At 44.8% G+C, this 26,367-nt stretch overlaps 1 protein-coding gene across 3 annotated transcripts in view; it reads right to left on the bottom strand.

The window, feature by feature from the left end:
• The window catches only part of LOC137632323 (atrial natriuretic peptide-converting enzyme-like), a 229,331-nt gene that overhangs the window by 96,706 nt on the left and 106,258 nt on the right, over positions 1–26,367 (bottom strand). For all 3 annotated transcript variants that reach the window (XM_068364244.1, XM_068364247.1, XM_068364245.1), the window contains 2 exons: positions 16,439–17,140; positions 12,835–12,951 (listed from right to left, as the gene is read on the bottom strand). In XM_068364244.1, coding sequence (XP_068220345.1) covers positions 12,835–12,951; positions 16,439–17,140 — 819 coding nt within the window. The remainder of the gene's footprint in view (positions 1–12,834; positions 12,952–16,438; positions 17,141–26,367) is intronic.

Below are 26,367 nucleotides of genomic sequence, written 5' to 3'. Positions count from 1 at the left end.
TTGCCACTTTACCTTAGAGACAGGCCAACGCAGGTGTAGGATTTGCTACCCAGGAGGAGACGGACGATCGGCGAGAAGGTAGACATGGTCTTAACATGTTCTTTAAATAAATACTCTCTATCTCTCTCTCTCTCTCTCTCTCTCTCTCTCTCTCTCTCTCTCTCTCTCTCTCGTTCTTCTTCACTGTTAGTGTTAGAGACGTCTATTAATTTTTTTTTTCTGAGAGAGAGAGAGAGAGAGAGAGAGAGAGAGAGAGAGAGAGAGAGAGAGAGAGAGAGAGAGATTAAACAAAAATGTGTTGTGTACATATGATTTTTACCAGCGTTAACGAGTTGAAAGACAGTTAAATGTAACTAAAAAAACAATATCAGCGAATCTGAATTCCCTTATTAACTAAAACAAATATTGATACAAACACACTCGTGTGCGTATTCGCAAACACACACACACACGCACAAGGAGACACGATCGGCGAGGAGGTAGAGATGGTGACTGCGATAACATACCGTAACTTACACTACGGAAATTTTAATCTAACTAAGCTTATTTAATTTTTTATTTTATTTTTATATTTCATATTTTTCACATTTTTTTCTTTTGATTTTTTATTTTCATCACTTTCAGTGACGAGTTACGGTATGTTATCGCAGTCACCATCTCTACCTCCTCCCTGACCGTCTCTCTTACTCCGTAGCAAAATTCTTGCACCTGTGTGTGTGTGTGTTTGTGCATACGCACACGAGTGTGTTTGAATCAATATTTGTTTTAGTTAATAAAGGAATTCAGATTAGCTGTTATTACTTTCTTAGTTTCATTTAATTGTTGTTCAACTCGTTGACGCAGTTAAAAATCATAAGTACTCTAAACACATTTTTGTTCAATCTCTCTCTCTCTCTCTCTCTCTCTCTCTCTCTCTCTCTCTCTCGGAAAAAAATAATAGACGTAGACGTATCTAACACTACAACAGCGAAGAAGAACGAGAGAGAGAGAGAGAGAGAGAGAGAGAGAGAGAGAGAGAGAGAGAGAGAGAGAGAGAGAGAGAGAGAGAGAGTTTATTTAAAGAACATGTTAATGCTATGTTTAGAGAGAAACAGAAAAAGAGAGAAGTCTTATTTAAAAGAGCTTGTTAACACTATCTTAGTTTTCTTTGCTTCACTTTTTCCTTTCTTTCTGTTCATCACGCTGGCCCTTCTCACAAATGATCGTTGCCAACAATCTCTTTGTCCTTTATCCCTATCAATAAAAGGCGCTCTATCTCTTCCAGGGTATTGCTACAATGTCTTGTAATAATGGTGATCCCCTTCGATGGTTATTTGCTTTAATGGCTGCCTTTAGCTTGATGATCCTCGAGATCATAGGCCTATTCCAGCCATATTGTTTAGTCATACAGTATCACTCACATGCACACTGCTCTCATGTTTTTCTATAATTTCTTGCTTCAATTCTAATGAAAGAATTGCCTTCTTCCTGTACTGAAACTTAGCTTCTTAGGCACCATGATTATAGGTAAAATCACAAAGGAAATGTGAGAAAAGGAAGAAAATAAGCACTGTTAATAAAAGACCAAACAGAGGACAACCACACGATACACACAAGAACAGAGAACTGAGCACTCGACACTCAATGGCGTAATGTTTACTTCGTGTGTCGAAATAAAATTCGAGTGTAGAGTCAAAAATTTGCTCGAATTTTACTTCGGATGTTGGAAAATTCGGATGTAGATACGTTCGGATGTAGAGGTTCCACTGTAGTGGCGTTTGACAACCATAGGGGATTTCCAACCCGTATATTTTTTTCAAAATCATCAAAGTCCCTGTTCTGGAAGTAATTGATATAGGTATCTACTGTCTGTATATCATGAGCCTGGGGAAATGATTCCGGATTAGTATGTTCAAAGAAGTAGAGGATTTGTTGCCTGATACCGTGAATGGAAATAGTACCTCCTTGTTCCCCGATAACCGAGGGGCCAGACGAGCGGGTGGCAGTTCTAGCTAAAAAAGGCCTTGAGAGTAGTGACTGAACACAGAGAAAAGATCCTGAGGAAGAAGAATAATCTTCCGAGGGGAGCACCTATTTTGCGGATCCTCATTTCTTAGCTAGAAAAGCATTGTCTGGAGAAAGGAGTTCTTCGGCTGAAGGGAGGAAATCTATGTTTGCCGGGTTCGTGAGAGAGCTGCTAGTTCTGATATTACATCACCTGAGGCCAAAGCTGTTAGAAATAAAGTCTTCCTAAGAAGAGAGATAAGAGCAGGATTCATTGTCTGTGTCCGGCGCAAGTTTTGAGGACACCGTTCATAGACCAGAGTCCTTTTGTAGCCGAACCGAAGGTCAAAGCCTAGCATATGTTTTTGGAATAGATGAGAAATAGGAATCAGCTGGGTTAATGTTAAACCCAACAAGGAAGACCTTCTTCAAAGCTGACTTGATGGTGGTTAAAGTGCTAACTGTTAGGCATTTGCCAAATAAGAACCTGAAGAAAGAGATGTCTATATTCGGAGACATATGAGTATGGTCTGAACTCTTAGGGAATCTGCTAGTTGTTAACGGCCGAATCATATTGGCGAATTGTCGAGTCCCTTTTTCTGATTCGATGAAGAGATCGATTTCCGGTTCAATGTTCTCGTCTCTACTAGCTGCAAACTTCCTGTAGTCCACAAAGTCAGAGTTTTGGCTATCCTTGAGCAATCTGACCCAGTGAGTTTGGATTACTTGAGTCAGTTTGGGGAACGGAATTCGGAAGGGACGGGGTTTCAACTCAAGGAGAAGAGGAAACCAACTGTTCATGGCCAGTGAGGTGGTACTAAAGCCACTGCCCCCCGGGAAGGAGCGTAGTTTGTGTAAAAGTCTCATTAGAAGATTCACTGGGGGAAATAGGTAAACCTTCCTCTAATGGTTCCTGAGTATCCACCGGAATGAAATTATGTCTAGAGACCATTCTGACTCCAGTGGATTCGTCCTGGCTAGTGAGTCTGCTCTCACATTCTGGACTCCCGCAAGGTGAGTTACTGACAGCATCCAGTTCTTTTCTGTTGGCCAGGCGAAGATAGTGACCAGGATCCGATTCAGGTTGAGTGACTTGGATCCTCCCCTGTTGACGCAGTGTACGACGTCTGTGCTGTATGACCCTACCCTGATGTGGCTCGACCTCGGAGGAGAGAGTCTCTTCAGGGTCAAGAATACTGCCATGGCTTCGAGAACATTGATATGGGTCTGTTTCATGGCGGGTGACCAAGATCCCTGAAACATCTGATGTTCGGAGTAATCCCCCCCATCCACTTGGAGGCGCGGCTGTATGGAATGTCTCTTGTGGAGGTGGGAATTGTAGAGGAACCGATTTGGAGAGGTTCTTCGGTTCGGACCATGGGCGTAGTCTCATTTTCAAGACAGAGGGGATCTTCGAGACCTTGTCTCTTAAAGGTACTGTAGCTCTCTTTCTCCAAACTCGATTGATGTCTTTGAATTTATGTTATTGAAGTGAATTGGAGAAGACCAATGATACTTTCTAAGGTTCTTCTGGACATCTGTTTGTGTTTGAGAAAATCGTTGATCTTGGAAGCTATTCCTCTTACCTTTTTGGAAGGGAGAGACAACGTGTGCTTCGAAAGGTCCCAGTGAATGTCTAACCATTCTAAGTGGCCTGATGGTTGCAGGCAAGACTTTTGGAGATTGACCCGAAAACACAGGTTGTCGAGAAATCGAAGTACTTCCTTCGTAGCTCTGTTGCCTTCTATGGCCGACCGGGCCCAAATGAGCCAACCATCCAGATAAGCCATGATCTGTATCGCTTGGTTCCTGAGTTGTTCTAACACTGTCTCTCCCAGTTTCGTGAATATCCTGGGATCAATGTTGAGGCTGAAGGGCATCTCTTGAACGCAAAGGCTTTCCTGCCTAGGCGGAAACCCAGATAAGAAGAGAAGTTCGAGCTATAGGCACATGATAATAGTCGTCGGTAAGATCGACAGAGGTGGTGACGGCCCCACGGGGAAGTAAGGTCCGTACCTGAGAGATAGTCAACATCCGGAACTTGTCGCAGAGAATGTAAGAGTTTAGCTTTGACAAGTCCCGGTTCACTCTCAATGCCGACAAGCCTTTCTTCGGAATTGTGAACAGGAGGACTTGGAACTTCGGTGATCGGTCCCGTTTGATTGATTTCTTCTTGAGTAACTCTGTGGTGTACTCTTTCAGGATGGGAGTGGATTTCTGGGAGAAGGTCAGTGGTGGAGGAGGAGGACCTTGTGGCCATTTCCACCTCAAACCTTTAGAAATTATGCTATGAGCCCACGGACCGAAGGTCCAATGGTCTTGAAAGCGGTAAAGTCTCTCCCCTACCGGGACCACCTCGTTGTGAGGGAGTGAACTTAGGTCCTTTCCTTCCCCGAGCCCCCTTTTCCCTAGGTCCGCCTTGATGGCGGAACTGTCTTCTACTCCTGTATCTTCCTCTCTGGTGTCCACGAAAGGAACCTGAGGGTTCGGAGCTAGGGCTGTATGCAGGCGAGAGCATCCAAACGGGGTTGGGCTGTGTACCTGGGGAATCACTGAGGTACCCCACCTGATGAGGGGGGATCCGGATGCATAGGCGTCGAATCAAAGGAAGACTGTGATGTCGAGTGGGTAACTGACTATTGATGGCAGTGACCCCGGTTCGTTTTGTAGAGGGCAACTCTATGCTTCTTCTTGAAAAAAGCTTGCTTTTGGTCTTCGACCTTCTTTCTGGCAGTGAGGCCCCGCCTTTCCTGCAATTTTGGGTTGCTCTCGTATCATCTTGTAGAACCTTGTTCACCTCCTCCTGAGGGAAGAGGGTTTTACCCCACCAGGAGGAAACTATCAGCCTGCTCGATTCCTGTCTGATAGAGGCCTCAGACAGAACGTATTTCCCACAACTAACCCGATCAGACCACCAAACATGTAGGTCGAATTGGAAGGGCAAAGATTGGTTCTTCATGAATATCCAAAACAAAGTCTCAGTGGGATAAATCGAGGCTAGGGTTTCCCCGAGGAGGAATGGCCGAACCTTCTTTGTCAGCTTGAATAGTAAGACCTGTCCATTTATCCACAATGGGCAAGGCAACAATGAGAGCAGTTGTAGATATGGCGTATTCCCCATTGTGTGGGGTTCAATGGGGTGAGCTTGGAATTATCGTACCCCCCCAGACCGACACCATCCTGGTCCAGACAGATCGGGCCTGCCCTTTAGGAAATAATACCGTTACCTTCGATACCTTGTCTAACCTAACCAAGGCATGTTCTTTCAATCGAACAAATCCGTTGAATGGGAATTCTAGTCCCTGAGAGTAAATTCTAGGTCCTCCAGAGGGCAGTCGTCTATGCCATCCAGAGTTATGGTTCCATCTATATATGGGACATGTAAGGCAAATTTCTATGTGTTGTTTTTATCGAAGGAGGCTACTTCGATACGCCTGGGGCTGTAGGGGGAGTCATCCGAGTTCCTGAACGGATCCGACTCACCACCATATCTTTGAGCTCCGTCATAGCCCCTTGGCTTGCCCTAGAATGTGTTGTATCTGCTCTTTAACCCTACCCCTGGCTTTTAGCAGTCACGGTTTTATGCAAGGCAATATGAACATCAGGATCCTTTGAGGGTCCTAGGTCGGTGATGCAGGTAATTGCAAAGCTGAAGGTTCAAAACTCATCACCACCTACCTGCCCGTCCATGGGGTCGATGTCCAACCCTAGAGAGGGCACTCCGAGGAGATAGGGTCCTCTAGATGGAGCATTCCTTCCAAACCTTGATACCCAAGGGCAGAGAGCCGCTCTTGCAAGCCGGAGAGATTCATCATCGTCCTGAAAGAAGTTAGGGGATTAGTGATGAAGGAGAAGACCATTCTCCTCAATAAGCAATTCATACATTAATCCGGATCAAATTAAATCATCGCCAAAGGATACCAAAAAGGAAACATATTAGAACTAACTTACATCATGGGTCAGGAGTCGGGAGGACAGCTCGTAGCAGAGCGTTCATGACTCCGGGAACCATACCATGTAGGCGGACCTTCTGTAAAAGAAAGGGGACATAAGTCTGGATGTTCCTTGAAACTCTGGTTAGTGATCCTATTCACAGGCTGGGATCAGCCGTATAACTATAACTAATAATAATGTCTATATTTATGCATATATTTAATTATAAATATGAATAAATATAGATAAATATCCATACAACATCGTGTTCAAATAGAAATAAATTTCTACTCAGTACTTGGAACCGAACGCTAGCCCCTTCTAATGAAAAGCCAGGTCGAAACCAACCATGCCATGAGAGGCTATCTACTGTTCCTTGAGACACTGGTCAGTGAACAGATGAATCAATAGAATACTAATATCCAGTAACCACATAACATGTAACTATAAACCTCATCGGTAAAATAATGTTAACCACGGTTCTGAACGTCTGAGTCAGGGGTGGTCAACCTATGGTGGATGCACCAACAGTGGCGCATTGCACGATTACAAGTGGCACACTATACCCCAAAGATAGTAAATTGAATGACTTTTCTTTAAAATTGCTATGTTCATATATTTTCATTAGGACTTTCAAGAATAGCTAATGAATATTATCAACGCAAATTCAAAGTGTCATTAAAGTAAGTACAGTTTACTTTGTATTCATGTTAAATCCTTTCCTTTACAGCTAAAACCAAAGATTGGCCACCCGTGGTCTGAGTGATCTCTGTTGCCACCGGAGATCCGGTGACAAAGGTCCGTCATAGTGAAAACGTGAACATCAGAGGAAAACTAATATTAACCTCAATGCTGAACGTCTGTGTGATATCCGGTTAAGCCGGAGATTCGATGAAAAAGGACCGTAATAACGAAATTGTGATTATTCATGAAAAAGGGTTCGAACCATGGTTCTGATCGTCTGATTGATCAAATTGTTAACTCCGGTTCTGATCGTCTGATTGATCTCTGTTTGTACCAGAGATTCGGTGACAAAGGTCCGTCATCGTGAAATCGTGACCCTCAGCGGTACGATAACATTCCTCAATACTGAATGTCTGTGTTATCTCCAGTGAAGCCGGAGATTCGATGAAAAAAGGGACCGTAATAATGTAATTGTGATCAATCATGACAAAGGTTCGTGTGCAAAAGGCCTCAGCCGGAGTCTGAATGCCGGATTTCACCGATGCACTCCAAATACAGTATCTGACTAGTTCTCACCCAATGAGTATCCATTATAGCGGAGTATAACTCAAGGCGGAGCTAAGGGTGTCGGCATAAAGTGACCCCAACTAATGACTCATACACTAACGTAACCTATAATAGTGCTAGCTATATTAACAGTAACCACAACAATAAAACGTGAATATCATTAAACGTAATATCATCAACTCGGAGAATAAAAGGAGGCAGGAATAACTCGTGATCGTATAAAAACGGAAAACGGGAAATCCACCTCCCTTACTCGAGCTTAATAAAGAAAACGAGAGAAGGGGTAACTCGTAACTGTAGAAACAGAAAAACGAGCACTCTATGCTCACGCTCTCAAGGTTACATAATAAAAAACTAACATCACACAATAATGTAAGAAAAATAATAAATTTGATTGCTTTTTTCTTAGTAATTGTAATAACCAAGAACGAATAATAACGACAACGTAACAAATAAAGATATAGTCTAAAACGAGCACCTTCCTGAGGCGTGTACATGAGTATAACAAAGACTAAATTGCTATTCTTCGTAGGTCCAAATTGGAATTGCTAGCAAATAAATACCATAGTAAAAACCAATAATAAATAATGATAATAAAATTGGTCATAAAACGTAAGTGATATAACCTAGATGACAGAGTACCAGATGGGCAAAATTAACTTGAAAACTACCGAAGCAAACAATACCCAAAATGGCTGCCGATACCAAGGCAGGCCAACCGCTTCCAAAACTAAAATCCACAATACTGGAAATAGAACAAATGCCCGGTACTAAAATAAACTGTCAAAACAAACTATGGTACTTAACATTGGTAAAGGTGTAGTAGCAACGTCAGTCATGTTGAATTAACGACAATCACTTGCAAAAAGCACGGAGCAAAACACTTATAGACTTTGCGGGCAAGTCCAAACCGAAGGATGATCTGAAGAGCGCGAGTAGTGGGTGTCGGTGGGGTAGCCCAACTGTATTCTCTAGGGCCTGCCACGGCCCTCCCTTTTGATGAAGGGATTATCTAAATGGAAGACAGCCTGTGAATAGTGGTTTTCATGCGCCCTTGTTAAATACACGACACCAACAAGGTGATCGCGCGATGGTAGTAACCTCTGCATTCCATGCTTTTATCTTTCTCTAGTATATTTGGAAGATTTATATTAGAAAAGTGTAAAGAAGGACCCTTTTCACCGGCCGTCACAGATCAACCCAGAAAAAAAAATACCCATTTTGCTCCTTTTGTTGTCATATCACATATCATAGGAGCCTCCTTCCACCAGGTACTGTAGTTCCAAAAAGCACTGATAGACAGTGCTTCTCTTGAAAGTTACTTGTCCAAACATAATAAAAGGCCCGTTTTATATTTTAAACCTTTTTGTTATTTATGTTAAATATTAGAATATGCAATATAATAATAGCTCTTATTTTATTGATCATGCTAATAATGAAAGGTTAGGGTAGAAAAATAGTTTGATAAATTCAAACTGATCATTGGAAATGGAAGGCAAGTTCATGTTCGAACAGATGGAGACCGAAGCTACAACACACCCCTTTGTTAAATGTGTATTCACCCTTCTAAGTTTGTATAATTGACAATTAACACCAAAATACTAACTCATGGGGCCAATTCGAGTAGCAAAACATAGTACGCTTGCCAGAACCTAGGAGAGGTGAGATAATGTTTAATAACACGCGAAGTGAGCATACGGCAGAGCAAAAACAATAAATCATTAGCTCAATTAAGTAAAAGGAGGTATTTTTTATATGAGGAGCACTGCCACGAATTCCACAAAAATTGGAATGGAAAACACTCTGTGTGTCCCGAAGTCTTAACAAGTAGCAAACAAAAGTTCAAATGTTTTGACATTATCATTACTGTTACTCTATTTTGATTAAGGTAACTTTTTCTTTTTACAATGACTTTTTTATGATGATGCCTGACAGAAAAAACTTTATAAAAGTTAATTTAAATCTTAACACGATTAGACAAATAAAATATATTTTGAGGAGTTTTGAACGTAGGCTAATTGTTGTTGATACCTAGCGCAAAGGCATAACTTTTCATTTATGGTAGTCGACCCACCATAACTCAATAACTATGGATTTCCGCTATGAATTATTATCAAAAACATTCAGAACACCACATACATAATAAACCAGTTTTATTTTCTAAAGAACAACATTATAAACCTGTCTTATTTTCTATAATTCTACCTTTCAGGAGACCTTGGTCATGGAAGAAATATCAGCCCAGAGGGAGATCTTTAGCATTGTTGACACCAATGACTCCCGAGAACGTTGAGAGGCAAGAAAGGGAAGTGGGCTGATACCCACATCTTGATCACCAGTGCTAGTGCTCAATCTTGCTTGAAACTGATCACTGGAAGCAGGGAAGTGAGCTTCTGTATCTCCTACTAAAAAAAAACCCTCACAGGGGTGGCCTTTTGATACAACACCGCTCCTCCTACAAAACCATGCCAAGCAATTGGGCGAAGTCCCTCACTAACCAGATTGGTAGTCTGATGTTTTGGTGACATCATCTTCCTCTTTTTTAGTGCGGTTTGAGCGCTGTGAAGAAACAGGTAACAGGAATAGGTGAACTAGTCATTGGTTGATTTGAGGGCTGAACTAGTCATTGGTTGATTTGAGGGTCACTATTACCTGAAGAATGAGCACAAGTTCCTGATAACATGATTTCAGAGTGTGGCTACAAATCGCTTGATTCTTGATCACATGCTTCCCAATCACAGCTGCTGCTGAATGTAAGGCTCCCAATTGCAGCTGCTGATCATATGGTTCCTGACCGCAGCTGCCAATCACATGGTTCCAGGTCACAGTTGTCGATAACATGTTTCTTGATCACAACTGTTGATTGTATGATTCCTGATTAAGGCCGATCCCATGGGAAACAACCAAGAGAAGACATGTCTTACTGAGACAGAACGCAAAGGGAATGTTCCTGTTACGAGGAGACACAAAGTTAAAAAGCAAGAGGAAACTCCAAGCTCATAAATGGAAGAACTCATAACCCATACAAGCTATGAAACTTATCACAGGGTCCCCTTTCTAAAGGTATTCCATACAGCACTGGGAATAATGGAACCAGGCAGATGCCAAAGTTCTTGAAGAACTGGCACAAGGTGTCCAATCGCGTTATTATATGAGCACAGTAGATACTTGAACAGTGTACCGATACATATTCTCGGGGAAAGGAACGTTCCCAATATGTAACCTCTCATCTCGCGTACGACGTAAATATACTAGGGCTGTCCTCTCATGAAAATATGTTCCAGATATTTACAGTTCCTCCCACCCATACACAGGGAAAGATCTGCCAAGGGTGTACTAATCACTCAGTTGGTCAAAGTAGATAAATTCTTGGTATGTACCATCAGTCCCACACATACAGTACGTGGAGAGATATGGGTCAGGGGAATCTCACTCGTGTAGACATTCATACTGTTCTCATGGTTAGTCATAAGTGAATGATCGTGTTTGTATAACATTGAAAGTGTGGAGCGTATAGCTGATCAGAGGTAGGTAATAATGAGCTTAGCAACGAATGTGTATGTGGTGATGATCGTTTCCAGAGGACAACACCTCTAGCATATCTCTCGAGTCAGCCTTTAAAGTTCATGTGCATGAAGGAAGAGTCACTGAAGCATCTGGGGAACATCTCTGGCAGGAGAGGCATGAGAGCAAGGCTTTTCTTCGTGACCAACAGCCCTTGTGCCTCGTCTCTTACTTGATTTGGTACTGGTAGTAGGGGCGTGAGCCCTTGTACCTCATATTTCAACGCCTTCCTGGAAGTTAGGTTTTGGTACACCGCTGCTCCTTCCACAAAACCATGCAGAAGAACCAGAGAGACTTCAAAGAATCAGAATGATCACTTATCAAGTGCTTGGCAACTTCTTCCTCAGTATGTGTTCCAAAAATTTGGCTGCTGTCTCTAGACTAGATCTTTGCAACAGCAAATGTGATGCAGCAGTAGAAATGTGTATCAATATCTTCAGCACAAAACACCTCTCTCTCTCTCAAAAAAAGATACCTCTCTCTCTCTCAAAAAAAGATAAGTGTGTTCGTCTAGGGGAAGGAGAGGAATTGCTATGGCCTTCGTGACGACTGACATTGTGTATAAACAAAAGGAATGCTGTGAGAACTATTGTTTCTTTCCACTATGGGACAAGTCTCGACTCTTTCTCTTCCTGTCAAGATGCTGAAAAAGATGAAAGGTGTGACCCCCCCCCCCACAAAGTTTTCAGAACCCTCTCTAATGTTGTGTGGGCCAATTTTCCTCCCAACTATAGGACAGCTCTTGGCACTAACTCAAGAAGAAAGGTTCCTGATACAGCATTCTCTCTCCCACGGGGAAAGAAATGGTTGGAGTTATGCATACATAACTCCTATCGATCAGACTTTCTGGACTTCTACCATGTTATCTTCTACTTGTACTTCTCAGAAGTTCCAGAAAAATTGAAGGAAGAACTTGAAATTCATATTCTCTGGAGTTGTGAATGCACTTGACAACAGTCTCACAAAACAGAGAACACAACATCCAAGTGATAAGTCTTAAGGACCTTCTGGTATCAGCAGACACTGAAAGTTATTCCTCTCTATACACGGTAGCGGATTAACTCTTCTGCCAATGGAGCACCAGCGACATCCATGGAAAACTTTCCTTAGGCTCACGCTGTGTCGTCAGCCATATATACGAGGGATAGAGCAGCAACAGACATTCCACCAGTTGGAATGAGTATGTTAGCTAATGGCAGGTAGTAAAAGAACTGTACTACAATTACAGTTACCAAGAGATACTGCATATTCATTCCATAATATCCCTTGAACAAGACTGGAAAACCATTTATTCAATCTAAAAGAAAAAAACTAAACATTAAAAACTGCCTGATGATGACGCCAAGAAGTACATCTATATTCTCCAGAAGACAAAGTCAATTGAGGGTTATGCTACCTGGTGCCCTGATTGCCCACCATCTATCAGCAACTACTACTACTACTAATACTACTGTACTATCAAAGGTCTCAGGTTTGCATTACATGTAGGAACAAATAGAAATTCTCCGAGCAAAAAATATAAATAATCGGAATTTCTAAAATTACAAGCCAAAGGTCATCAGTCATGCTCGTTAAAGGATGAATAGAGGACACTGAGTGAACCAGACATATAACAGACTTCATTGCAGTATTAGGATACAAAGCCAATTCAAAAGAAATCAAATTTTTAGCTACACAGCTGTCCTTCACCACATTCCTTATCCGAGTGAGTGAAATTATGTATAAGGCTTGAACTTACTTACAAAAGTTGAACTTTTACCTCTAAACTTACTGATGTCTAGCTTGTTGGGTATATAATTAATGTCTATCAACTTTCTTCAAAAGTACATTACTTTACCTTCCCATTCAACAAGAAATATTCATAAAACTATAAATATAACACAAAGGAAAATATTTGAGGTTCCTTGAATTTTTCATCCCTCATGTTACTTTTTATACTTCAATTTTCATCATTCATAAAAATACAATTAGTATCCCATACATGTGAAATCACTTTGATAAAAATAACCACAATCTTTTCATTTTAGCCAAAATGTATTGTTCATTAATGTTTTCCAAAATTAATTGATCTCTGAAAAGTAGCGTCATCACAACATACCATACCTTTTGAACATCCTACTTCATCAGAGTTATCAGGACAATGACCATAACCATCACAGCGATTGATCTCTGGTATGCATGAACTATCATGACACCTCCATGAACATGGTCCACAAGTACCTAAACAAGAAAACAGAGGTAAATTATTTAATGAGTTTATCTTTACATGATGAGAGTTAAGGGAAGAAGTAAGACTATTAAATTAAATTTCATCTTCAGGCCTCTAAAAATTTATCTTGCTGTTCCTAGTAGTAGGATGTCAAATCAATGGACAAGCTTGATACCTTAAAATGAAATAAACATACCACCTCAGACATGTTACATAAGGTAATTGAATGTCTTTTTGCTGGAGGTGGAACAGAAATGAGAAAATCGTTAAGTGTAGTGGTACCTACTATGGCTCATACATATGGTTTCATATTTGATTACTATAATTTTGTGCTCTCTGTAATTGTTTGAGTGGTAGCATGCTACTCAAATGAAAAACAGTTCACTTTCGAGGAGATTTTGTTCTTTATGTTTGGCATGCTTATAATACTGTATATACAAAACATGAGACCATCACAATCACAATGGGGACTGAATGCTTCTACCCACAGCTGGTGAAGCAAGGAGGGATTAAAACCATAAATAAGTGACGTGTGTATTTACGCCGAATTTCCCCCCAAAATATGTTTTATACGATGTGGCAATTCACATCATCGGATCACTTTCGACAATAAATATTTCCATGTCATTGCATTATCGGATCCCCAGAGGGTTAATACATGTCATAGCCTTGCATAAATAATGTTGTCAGGGCCTGGGACTGTATCATTGCAAGTTGCTGATATGAAAATAAACTTGTTTTAATGAAGAAAAGATTATGCAAGTCTTCCTCACTGTGCGTAAAGTCAGTGTTCTTTTTCTCCTTCCATCTGTAAAAGTATTACTATATGGTAGTTTAACCTAAGTTAGCAACATGCTCAGCCTGAGCATTACTTAATCTAAGAACTTTGTAATACATTGTCCACCAACTCATAAAACTGGAGGAAAACTTGGTGTGAAATTTCCTACAACCTTTCAAAGTTTTATCCACACTAAAGATGATGTTCTGCATTTTGATTTCCAAGGACCGCTATGGTAAGAGTTAACTTGCAAATAAGCCAGTGATTTTGGGATTACAGTTTATTCCTGTCCTATGAAGAAGATTACCACCGAATTGATCAATAGCATCATGAATAGTTTTAAATTCTTTGACATCTCCTACTAATTCACTGGGTTCTTCCAATTTTGGCCAGTCTTCTTGATTAGGCACCACTTTGATGATCTTTTTATCACAGAGCTTCCATTATTACTAACATTCTCCTGCTAAAGTTAACAAAACAATTCAAACTTATATTTGATAGGTCATTATGTAGCAAAGTGCCAGTCGGTATACAAAAATGTGTAGATTCACCAATGTTAGGTAACCCTATATCTTCATTTTCTAAAAGCAATGACAAAAGATATCCTTTTGGATTGGCTAAAATCTATCCATTAAAGTAAGTTTACCTTTCATGTCTCCAACCAATAAAGAGGATTGTGGAAGCTAGTTAACTTGCCCAATCATACCATTATATCTAATGATGTTGTTAGATGGTAGGAAAATTAAGTATATGGTAAAATCTTTGTTGGGATTGATTTGCAGGTCTATTATTATTTATGGAATGTCACAACGAACATACAAAAGACGTCTTTACTCTCTGGCATGGATTATTGTTGTCTAACAATTTCTTGTAGACAAATAATTAATGGTGAATGTTCTGGCATCAAAAGCTCTCAAACTCACCAAGGCCCTGACAATTTTGTCAGATGATTAATAAAAGAACCATTACTTTATAAAATATTCTCCAGTTCATCTACTTCAATTAGATGTTACTATTGTGTTATGCTAACCTGCAAAATTCAAGGATGGTCTCCTAATCTTTGTCTTGTTTTTTTTATCTTTGAATGTTACCTGTGGATGGATCTCAGCAGATATTTAGTCTAAATTTAATTGAGAAGTGTTTTGAACTGAAGACTCAGTAGCGTAGCACATACATCTTCATGTTCATTTAAGGTTTCATGTTCATTTAAGGAGTTATCTCATACTTATTATATATAAGTACTCTGACATTACACCCAGCAGTAGATAGATATATAGATGGAGACATTATCGAGATGTTTTTAATCTGCAATAGGTGCTTCAATGATGGATACCCCATACATTAAATTCAGCCTGAGAAGTAAATAAAATACTGTATTTCTAAGCTACTACTAATAGAGTACTAGAAGGCTGGACAGGAGAAGGCTGAATATACGGTAGCTGTAATAGGTGGTGAAATAGGCTCAATCAAACTTGGAATAACATTAGCAAGAATAGTGTGTTTTTAAGGGCCTAGCATAATTCACATCTCTATCTAAAGTTTTTTTGGCTAATTCAAGGCGTACAGTATGTACAAATAACTATTTAGGCCTACATAGGACTGCTTCTTCATTTTTGTCTTCAAAATTTAAGATAATCGCTGTGGTTTTGAGGAACTTTATGTATTTTCCAATAATTCTTCCTATGACATCTCACTTTTTATATATCTAAGCATATGGAATTTGGTACTTGATTTTGCATCGATAAGAACAGAATTCTCATCAAACCAAAACATGTCCCTTTGTATGGTACTCACTTTCCTATTTAGATATTTCATAAATCTAAAGTAATTATAGCTGCCTCCTTTTGCCATTGCTAAAGGTCACATTGAGGGCTTGAATTATCCATGGCATGCCATACATTGGCTATCCTTTTTTATGTCAGCCTAAGTCATTTGAATGATTTTCACAAAGTTATTCTCTTATGTACTAATTATATTATTACATTTTCAATAATACAACTGGCCTTAATACTTCATGATTATGAAATAAAATCCAACTATTTAAGCTTTTTAATCTTCTTGCTAGTTCATTTTAATTTACTGAGGCCATAAGATCCCAAAATATATTTCCAATATTCAACAGTTAATTTAAGAATATTCTATTTTTAAATTTCTCAAGAACAACCTAAATTCTTTGTTGTACCAAGACCATGATACATGTGTATCCCTGTTAGAGCTAAACATCGTGAACAGTGCCATGTCTTCAGAAGCCATGTCCTTAACTGTACCAATCAGGAAAAAGCAAATTTAAAAAGTTGGATATGTTAAAACTTTATGAAAAAAAAACGCCTCTATTTTTCCAGTAGAGATACCACTAATTTTTATGATGGAAGTAAAGAGTGTGCTAGAGAGTATGTATGAATGTAAGTGACTGGTTTGGTATGGAAATGGGTCTTGGATAAAGGTATGTTATTTCTATGAGTGATTGCATGATGTGAAATGTCAGAGAATGGACATTGAACAGAGGATATAGGTGCAAAGTTATGGATTTGCAATTGGCTTTACAGACAACCCTCCTAACACTTTGCATATTGCAGCCATATAATAAGTATTTTGCCATAATATGAAAAATACAAAATTATACCAAAAATTCACAATATATTAGTACAGAGTTATAATGGATCTAAATAATACATTTTCACTAAAATATCTTTCTATAGGGCTCCAATGCAATGACTCACCAGGAATTGAAGTACTCGATGAAGAGGATGCAACTGTATATGTTGTAACCACTGGGGTGCTCGTAGAGCTTGTGCTTGGAATTGTAGACGAGATAGTGGATGTCAAGCTTTCAGTTGGAGACTTACTAGTGAGAGCTGAAGTTGAAGACGTACTTGTAAGAGCTGAAGTTGACGTTGTACTCGTGGGAGTTGAGGTTGTACTAGTGGGAGTTGAAGTAAATGTACTAGTAAGAACTAAATTTGAAGTTGTACTAGTAATAGTTGAAGTAGAAGATGTACTAGTAAGAGCTGAAGTTGAAGCTGTACTAGTGGGAGTTGAAGTAGATATACTAGTAAGAGTTGAAGTTTTACTAGGGATAGTTGAAGTGGAAGACATACTAGTTAGGGCTGAAGTTGAAATTGTACTAGTGAGAGTTGAAGTTGAAGGGCTTCCAGTGGTGGTTGTAAAGGCAGTGGAGCTACTTGAAGTTGAAGCAGAAGGATTTGAGGGAAAGGTTGTTGATGCTATGGTAGATGTAGGGTTTTTGGATAAAGATGAAGCAATAGATGTAGTTTCTGGCAAAAGGGTAGATGTTGGTGATGGCGAAGTAGATGTGCATCCCAGCTCGTCAGAGTCATCCAAGCAGTCCACTACACCATCACATTTTTTGCTTTTCAGAACACAATTTCCAGAGTCGCATTCAAATTCGTCTTCATTACAACCTAAAAGATAGCCAAAAAAAAAAAGGTTAGGTTATTTATCTTTAATCCAATGTTTCTAAATACAATTTCATTGTTTCAAATGCAACACCTGAGAGAGAGAGAGAGAGAGAGAGAGAGAGAGAGAGAGAGAGAGAGAGAGAGAGAGAGAGAGAGAGAGAGAGAGAGAGAGAGAGAGAGAGAATGTCTCTCTCTCTCTCTCTCTCTCTCTCTCTCTCTCTCTCTCTCTCTCTCTCTCTCTCTCTCTCTCTCTCTCTCTAAATATATATATATACACACATATATATACATATATATAACAAATGAAATCTTTGTTTCTTCACAAATTTGCAGATATATTGAAAATCAATTATGATTTAATTTGAATCATGATTGATTTTTGATATAACTGAAACTTACTTTCTCCAATCTCGCACCATCTGTCACATTGAACGTTATAGTGGTAACTCAATTGTTCGAGGACTTTAAAAACCTATAACTTTAGTTTGGAAAAGTATTTTGGATATGGAATGGACAATTATCCTTTGTAACAGTTTAGAATTATCATACTGTCATTAGCGGCAGTTTGCCATTGTTGATTAAACGCAAACAAAATGGTTTTCCTGTTTTGCTACATATGTAGGAATTTATATGGATATGTTAAGTAAAATATTTTTAATAACATAATATTTACAAAAAGCTCTTAATATCATTAGTGATCACCTTGATCATTTGTGTTTATTGCATTCATTTGTTCATTATGATCGACGATGGAGTGTACAGTAAACTAACGGAGGGTTTCTGTTTTAGGCAGCGTGTTTAGGAAAACATATGAATCACATTCATTTCCTTTATTTCAAAGATCTAAGATAATCTGATAAAGAAAACATAAGTAATAATACAATCATCATATAATCAATACTTGGTATTTAACCTAAACACAGAGGTGTAAATACATTCGTTTCTTTGTCATGATCAGAGATAAACGTAAACAAAAGAATAGTATGACAAATTCGGAGATAATTTGTATTTTTCCTAACCATACAAACCTTAGCTATTTACATTGGGTTTACGTTTCGGCGTAGCTGAAATTGACGAGCCAATAGATTTTAACGAGGGTTAACTACCCCCGCGCTAGTTAGCAGGGGTAGGGGAAGGGGTAGCTTGCTACCCCTCCCCCCCACACACTGGTGATTTGCTTCACTTCACTTAGAGGTAGGACTTGACTTGGGGGACAGGGCTGGTGGGCAAATATGTATAAATAGCTAAGGTTTGTATGGTTAGGAAAAATACAAATTATCTCCGAATTTGTCATTTGTTCCGTAACCGAAATACAAACCACGCTATTTACATTGGGTGACTTACCCCCTAGGAAGGGTGCAAAGTCCCCAGCCTTACTGACTTTGGCTTTACCCGAGGACTCCGACTCCAAGTGATCCTCACTCGAGAAAGGGAGTCCCTGCACCTCACAAGTTGTGTGTGTGTGGAGGAAAGAGCGTGACTCGTCCTATGAAGTTGACCTTGAGACCTTTAGATAGGAATCCAGGATAGGACGTTCCCAATACCACCTCGTCAGGGTATGGGGCACGCGACAGTATTAAGCTTAATACTAGGAACACAAGGAAGCAAGGTTTACCTGCAGAGGTTGAGGTCAGCTATGCGGAGACCAGGATGCTGCTTCCCTAAGAGAGGGGAGGATGAAGAAAGAAGTTAGGGTTTCAGACATACTCTTTCATTCACGCAAACTAAAACCGGGTAACAACGCCCTCAACCTACTGCTACTTGTCCATAAAGGAGCCTGAGGTTAGACCAGCTGTTGTGCAGCCACCACAGGGCCGATAGAAAAAGTATCGAGGCTCCTGTGGGTCACGTCCTGCAGGTAGTGGGCTGTGAAGGTTGTCTGACGCTTCCAGACCCCAGCTTGAAGTACCTGCGTCACAGAGAAGTTTCTCTTGAAGGCCAGGGATGTAGCGATGCCCCTGACGTCGTGTGCCAGAAGAGGGTCCGGATTCAAGGCGTGATGGATAACCCTTCGAATCCAAGCTGAGATGGTGTTCTTGGTGACCCTCCTCTTCGTCCTGCCTGTGCTAACAAACAATGCTTGCACCTGAGGACGAACTGCAGCTGTTCTCTTCAAGTAACACCTCAGACTCCTCACTGGACATAGTAGCAGCTGGTCCTGGTCGCTTGTTACAAAACGGAGACTCGCGACCCTGAAAGAGTCGAACCGTGGGTCCGGCACTCCAGGGTTCTGAGTCTTGGCAACAAACTCGAGGACGAACCTGAACGTTACCTCCCCCCATCCCCTTGAATGGGCGACGTCGTACGAGAGACCATGAAGTTCACTAACTTGCTTGGCAGAGGCCAAAGCGAGCAGGAAAGCTGTCTTCCAAGACAGGTGGCGATCAGAGGCCTGGCGTAATGCTTCGAAGGGAGGTCTCTTAAGAGCCCTGAGGACCCGAACCACGTTCCAAGGAGGAGGTCTCACTTCCGACTGAGGGCAGGTAAGCTCATAGCTACGTATGAGTAAAGAGAGTTCCAGCGAGGAAGAAATGTCCACTCCTTTCAGCCTAAAAGCCAAGCTTAAGGCTGAGTGATAGCCTTTCACCGCTGAGACCGAAAGGCGCATTACCTCCCGCAAATAGACGAGAAACTCCGCTATTGCTGGAATAGTGGCATCGAGTGGAGAGATACCCCTCCCACGACACCAACCACAGAAGACTCTCCACTTCTCCTGGTAGACTCCCTCTGAGGACTTTCGCAGGTGCCGAGACATCCTCTCTGCAACCTGTTGCGAAAAGCCTCTCTCTGTGAGGAGACTCTGGACAGTCTCCAGGCGTGAAGCCGAAGCGATGCTACGGCTCTGTGGAAAATGTTGCAATGTGGTTGTCTGAGTAGCTCGTGTCGTGGGGGAAGTTCTCTCGGGAGCTCCGTCAAGAGCTGCAGAAGGTCCGGAAACCATTCCGCGTGATGCCACAGCGGAGCTATCAGAGTCATCGACAAGTTGACCGATAGTCTGGTCCTGTTGAGCACCCTTCTCCTCAGACAGAATGGTGGGATGGCGTACACGTCGATGTTGTCCCACTGTTGTTGGAAACCATCTTGCCAGAGTGCCTTGGGGTCCGGGACTGGGGAGCAGTACAGGGGCAGTTTGAAATTCAAAGCTGCCGCGAACAGATCCATGGTCGGGGAACCCCACAAAGTCAGGACTTTGTTGGCTATCTGAGGATCCAAAGACCACTCGGTACTCACTATCTGCGAAGCCCTGCTCAGACTGTCGGCGAGCACATTCCTTTTGCCAGGAATGAAGCGAGCTAATAGTGTTATCGAGTGGACTTCGGTCCACCTCAGAATCTCTACTGCAAGATGGGATAGCTGCTGCGAAAAAGTACCTCCCTGCTTGTTGATATAAGCCACTACCGTGGTGTTGTCGCTCATCACCACCACGGAGTGACCCGCCAGGGTCCCTTGGAACTGTTGAAGAGCCAGGAAAACGGCCTCCATTTCTAGCAGGTTGATGTGCAGGTACTTTTCTGATTCTGACCAAAGGCCTGAGGTCCTCTGGTTCAGAATGTGCGCCCCCCACCCTTCTTTTGACGCATCCGAAAACAGTGTCAATTCCGGGGGGAGGACGAGAAGATCCACTCCCTTTCGCAAGTTCTCGTCGACCAGCCACCACCGCAGGTCCGCCTCTTCCGAAGGTCCTATCGGGACCAGGAAGTCCGGGGAATCGGATCCTTGATTCCACCGGGACTTGAGCCGCCACTGCAGGGATCTCATCCTGAGACAGCCGTTTGGAACCAAACGGGCCAGGGAGGACAGGTGACCTAAGAGACGCAACCACGATTGGACAGGAAGCTCTTCTCGCCTGAGGAAGGGTTCCGCCACCCTCCTCAGCCTTGTTATCCTGTCGTCTGATGGAAAGGCTTTGTGGAGATTGGTACCTAACAACATGCCTAGATAAATCAGTCGTTGGGACGGCTGCAGAGAGGACTTCTCGAGATTTACCATGATCCCCAGATCCTGGCAAAGTCCCAGAAGCCTGTCTCGGTGTCGAAGAAGGGTCGACTCCGAGTCTGCTAGGATCAGCCAGTCGTCCAGATAATGGAGGAGACGGAGGCCGTTCCTGTGTGCCCACGACGAAATCAGGGTAAACACTCTGGTGAACACCTGAGGTGCTGTGGAGAGACCGAAGCACAGCACCTTGAACTGGTAGGTCTTGCTGTCTAGGCTGAATCTCAAGTACTTCCTGGAAAACAGATGGATTGGGATCTGGAAGTACGCGTCCTTTAGATCCAGTGTGCACATGAAGTCTAGTGGTCTCACCGCAAGTCTGACCGTGTCCGCTGTCTCCATGCTAAACGGAGTTTGCTTGACAAACTTGTTCAGAGCTGAGAGGTCGATGACGGGTCTCCAGCCTCCAGACGCCTTCTTTACAAGAAAGAGTCGACTGAAGAAGCCTGGGGAGCCGTCGACAACCTCCTGGAGAGCATCCTTCTTGAGCATGGTCTCGACTTCTGCCCGAAGGGCTAGCCCCTTTACCGATCCCATGGCATAGGAGCTCAACGACACTGGATTCCCTGTCAGGGGAGGTTGAGACGTCGTGAATGGGACGGGATATCCTTGGCCGATCACGGAGACCGTCCAAGCATCGGCCCCATGTTGCTGCCACCTGTGCACGCAACTTAGAAGGCATCCCCCCACAGGTGGACACGCGGGGGGACTGCCACTCCTACAGCTTGCAGCCGCGGCCGCTCCCTCTAGGAGTCTTGCCTCCCCGGGAGGACTTACCGCCCCTCTTGTCCTTGGCAGGAAAGGGCTGGGGCTTAGACACCACTTTCTAAGCTGCCGGCGCCTGCTTCGGTGTCTTGCGAGGCTGCTGCTGATGTTGCTGTGGAGTTGGAGGCTTGTAGGGCCGAGATGCAAGGGCCCTTTGGAGGAGGGAGTCCTGACTCGACTTCCTCCACCTCTCAGCTGTACGTTCCATGTCCTGGGGCTCAAACAAATTCCCCCCGAGGAGGGAGGCGTGTCTGAGCCTGTTGACGTCCACGGCGGGGACTTTCGGATGAATCTTCTCGGCCACCGCATCACGACACTTGAGCACCGAGTTGGCCCACAGGTTGGTAACCTGATGTGCCAGGAACTCGATGGAGCGAGTGCCCGAGAGGAGGAAGGTCTCCAGGGCCTTCTTATTGCTCTCCTTAGACAGATCCTCAGAGCGCAATAGGATGCCCAGAGACCCTAGCCAGACATCATCCAGCCACGAAGTGGCCTGCATGGCGCACTTCGCGACCTTCTCATGGATTAGAATCTCCGACGCCGAGAACGTCACCTGCCGGGGCGGAGAACTTCTCAAGAGGAACTCCCCTAGTAAGCTCTTCTACCGAATGGTGGAGGGGAAGAGCGAGGCTAGACTCCCCCATGATCTCAAAATACCTCCTCTGCTGGAGACGAGGAAGTGGGAGGAGTTTGTTCCCGGCAGAGGAACGACTGGAGGTAGCGAGTACTGTGAGCTGAGCATTAGCCCTGGCTCTGGCACTCTTCAGCCCCTGGGACCAGGGCAGAGCCGCGCTGGCCTTTGGGGGCTTCTGAGTCCCATAAACCTGATCCAGGACCGTGTCCTTGCCTTCACGGGGGGCAATCACAGGGTCCATGAACCCGTTGAGCTGTCTCATCAGGCCCAGGACCTGCCAGAAGGCATGCTCAGATTCTTGCTGCTCCCCTCCCTGCGGACTGGCAGCTAAGTCTCATGTCCCCGGAACTCTTCCTAGGGAAACACGTGGACGTTCTCCCGGGGTCTAGCTGGTTCCTGACGAATACGTGCAGAAATCTTCGGCAAAGTCTTGGAGTCCTTGGGTTCCCTCCTGGGCGGGATACAAGACTCCAGCAAGGTGGTCTGGTAGGCCCCTTCTGCACGAGACGATTCTCCTCCACGAGGAGGTGACTCCCCCCTTGGTGCTGAGGGGGGGACCGCCGCCTCACTGGACTCTTCCGAGGACGGAAAAGCCTCGTCTACGGGAGAAGGAGAAAACGATTGCGAAGGGGACGGGGCCTTCCTGACGGACCTCTTAGGAAACAACTTCTCCCTGGGAGAAGTCACCACGAAGTCCACTCCTCTCCTTCTCTTCAGAGGGGGCGAGGCCGTCGCTGGCTTGTGTCCTGGATCGGCGAGTGCCGGCTTCATAACCTTCACTAACGTCCGCATCAAAGGACCAAACCAGGACTGCCGAGTCACAGACACAGAGTCCGAAATTCCCGCTGGAGGGAAGAGGATCGGGCGATCCTTCGGAGTGGACACCACTGCACCTGCCTGTAAAAAAGAATGGGAAGAAAGTTGCCTTGACCTCTCCGAAGGTCAATCCTTGTCCTGCAAAGAGACCTGCGCTTAGGAGGAGGCGATCCCGACAGCGACCTGGCGACACGCGTCCCTGCAGCTGCCGCGAGTTGCGGAACCCGACGCGAACAGGGGTCGTGCTGACGCTCGTGCAAGGGCGACACGCAAGAGTCGCATGCGAGGGGCTGTTGGAGCGCGGGAGCGCAATCCCGCGGAGACAAACGAGCGTGGGCGCGTAGGCGAGTGAGCGCGTGGGCGCGCTGGCGAGTGAGCGCGTGGGCGCGCTGGCGAGTGAGCGCGTGGGCGCGTTGGCGAGTGAACGCGTTGGCGCGTGGGCGCGTGGGCGAGTGAACGCGTTGGCGCGTGGGCGAGTGAATGTGTTGGCGCGTGGGCGAGTGAACGCGTTGGCGCGTGGGCGAGTGAACGCGTTGGCGCGTGGGCGAGTGAACGCGTTGGCGCGTGGGCGAGTGAACGCGTTGGCGCGTTGGCGAACGAGAGTGCTCAGGAGACCACTGAAGGCCAGGGGACTGATAGTGTCCTGGAGACCTGTGACGCGTGGGCGAGCGATGGCGAGTCAGCGAGCGATGGCGAGTCAGCGATCGATGGCGCACAGGCGAGCGATGGCGCATTGGCAAGCGACCGCGCATAGAACGCGCAGGCGAGCGGCCGCGCGTGGGCGAGTTGATCGCAGGGGACCATGTTTCTCCGGATCTGCTGGGCGCTGACGCATAGGAGAGTTGCGCGCAGGCAATGTATCACGCGGAGGATCTGGAGATCGCCGGCGTTCAGGAGAACACTGACGTGCAGGAGATCGTTGACGCGCAGGAGATCGCTGACGAGAACGAGAACGTTGACGCGTCGGAGATCGCTGTCGCGCTGGAGAACGCGGGCGACCAGGGAGACGGCGTGTAGAGGGCTGTGCAGGAACTGTCGGCGCGACGCACAAAGGCGAACGCTCGCGAGTGGGCTCAGGAAGGGGAGGCGCGTGGGCGTGCAGGAACTCTAGATGTACGCGCAGGAGACCGCGCGCATTGCTGCGCAGGAGAAAGCCGATGAGCAGGATAGCGCTGACGAGCAGGATCGCGAGGGCGAGGAGAAGTTAAGTCCTTGCCCAAGTCCTGAACCGGAGTTCTAGGGCGCGTGAGTGAGCGTGGGCGCACAGGGCGTGTGTCAGGAACTGGAAGGGCAGGTGCGCGTTAACGAGCAGGAGATCTAGTGCTCTCAGGAGACCGTTGATCATCAGAAGAGCGCTGGCGAGCAGGAGAGCGCTGGAGATCAGGAGAACGCTGACGAGCAGGAGAGCGTTGGTGTGTAACTACGTGTGAACGCGCAGAAGGGCGCGCAGGGGAACCCTGATGCGCAAGGGAACCCTGATGCGCAAGGGAACCCTGATGCGCAAGGGAAGTGCCCACACCGTGGGCGACATCCCTTTGCCCCGAGGGACCGGTGCCCGTCGGCTGACGAGATCAGGCTGCTGGCCGTCTGCACAGGAAGTCGAAGGTCTGGAAGGCGTAGGAGAACGAGAACGATCCCCGGAGAGGTCTAAGGACGCTTCTGCTACAGACTGCTTCTGGTGAGGAGAGTCCCCATCGGAGGACGGAGGAGAACACTCGAAAAGGCGCCTCTTGACACCCTTATAGGGAGACGGGAGGCCCTTGCGGTGAAGCGGACGATGAGCCTTACGGCGAAGGCGGCCACGAGGGAGGTCGTCAGGATCATCAGTCCTACGAAGAGGAGTCTCAGTCAGAGTGCTCCCCTGAAGGGGATACTTAGCCGCAGGAGAGCCCGTAGGACCCCCTTCCCCCTCCGAAGGATGTACAGAAGGGGGAGGAGAGCATTCAGCAACGTCATCACCATCAGGCGCCGCAGAGGTTTGACCACACTCGTCGGAAGCCTCTGCCACCACGACGTCGACGATAGACAGAGGATCTACCTCTGCTATCACCGGCGACTGCTTGACAGCGGCCCCCAACTGAATAAGGTCAAACAGGGCTTCCTTGGAGGGTAGGCCCTTAAGCCCCAAGGAACCCCAAAGCTGAAAAAGATCATCATTAAACATGGAGTTAACATTATCAAAATCCTCCCCCGGAGGAGGAGGGGGAACCGCCCCGCTATGGGAGGCGACGCCCTCTCCCGCACCCCGAGGTCGGGAAACAGAACTAGGGCCTGCGCTCCCACTCTGCGGCCTCTCAACAGGAGCAGGACGAGGGGGAGCTTCAGAGGAGGTTTGGGCGGCAGAAGAAGAGTCCCGAGAGCCTTCCTCCTTCAAGGCAACCCTCGAAGGAGAACGGTCCCTCTTGGACTTCTTCTTACGCCAGCGGGCAAACCTCTCCCACTTGGAGGCAGACCACTCCCTACACTCACTACATGTATTTTCACTATCACACCGTCGGCCTCGACACTGCGGACAAAGGGTGTGAGGATCAGTATCCACCCCAGACATGAAGGTACCGCAAGGGCGGCTGGCAATCCCAGGGCACTTGCGCATGATGAACTGCAAAGGGCGAGGCCAACTTCAAACACACAAAGTCTGAGGAAAAGCAAAAAGAGATTAAGGCTGTCAAAAAACGAGGAAAATAGACAGACGTCGGTTCATTGTCCGAGCCAAAAGTGAAGTGAAGCAAATCACCAGTGTGTGGGGGGGAGGGGTAGCAAGCTACCCCTTCCCCTACCCCCGCTAACTAGCACGGGGGTAGTTACCCCTCGTTAAAATCTATTGGCTCATCAATTTCAGCTACGCCGAAAGGTAAACCCAATGTAAATAGCGTGGTTTGTAGTTCGGTTACGGAACAACTCCATTTTTTATACTGTAGTGCTTTTTGTCGTGTTTCGGAAATGCATGAAATGAAATTGCCTTTATTTTGTTAAATTTGGATTTTCAATTATACAACAAAAGCTAGTCTATACAGTGATGGTT

This window comes from Palaemon carinicauda, chromosome 41 (assembly GCF_036898095.1).
Source record: "Palaemon carinicauda isolate YSFRI2023 chromosome 41, ASM3689809v2, whole genome shotgun sequence".
NCBI lineage: Eukaryota > Metazoa > Arthropoda > Malacostraca > Decapoda > Palaemonidae > Palaemon > Palaemon carinicauda.
The sequence above is the reverse complement of the archived record's forward strand: the minus strand, read 5'-3'. Positions and strand labels throughout refer to the sequence as shown.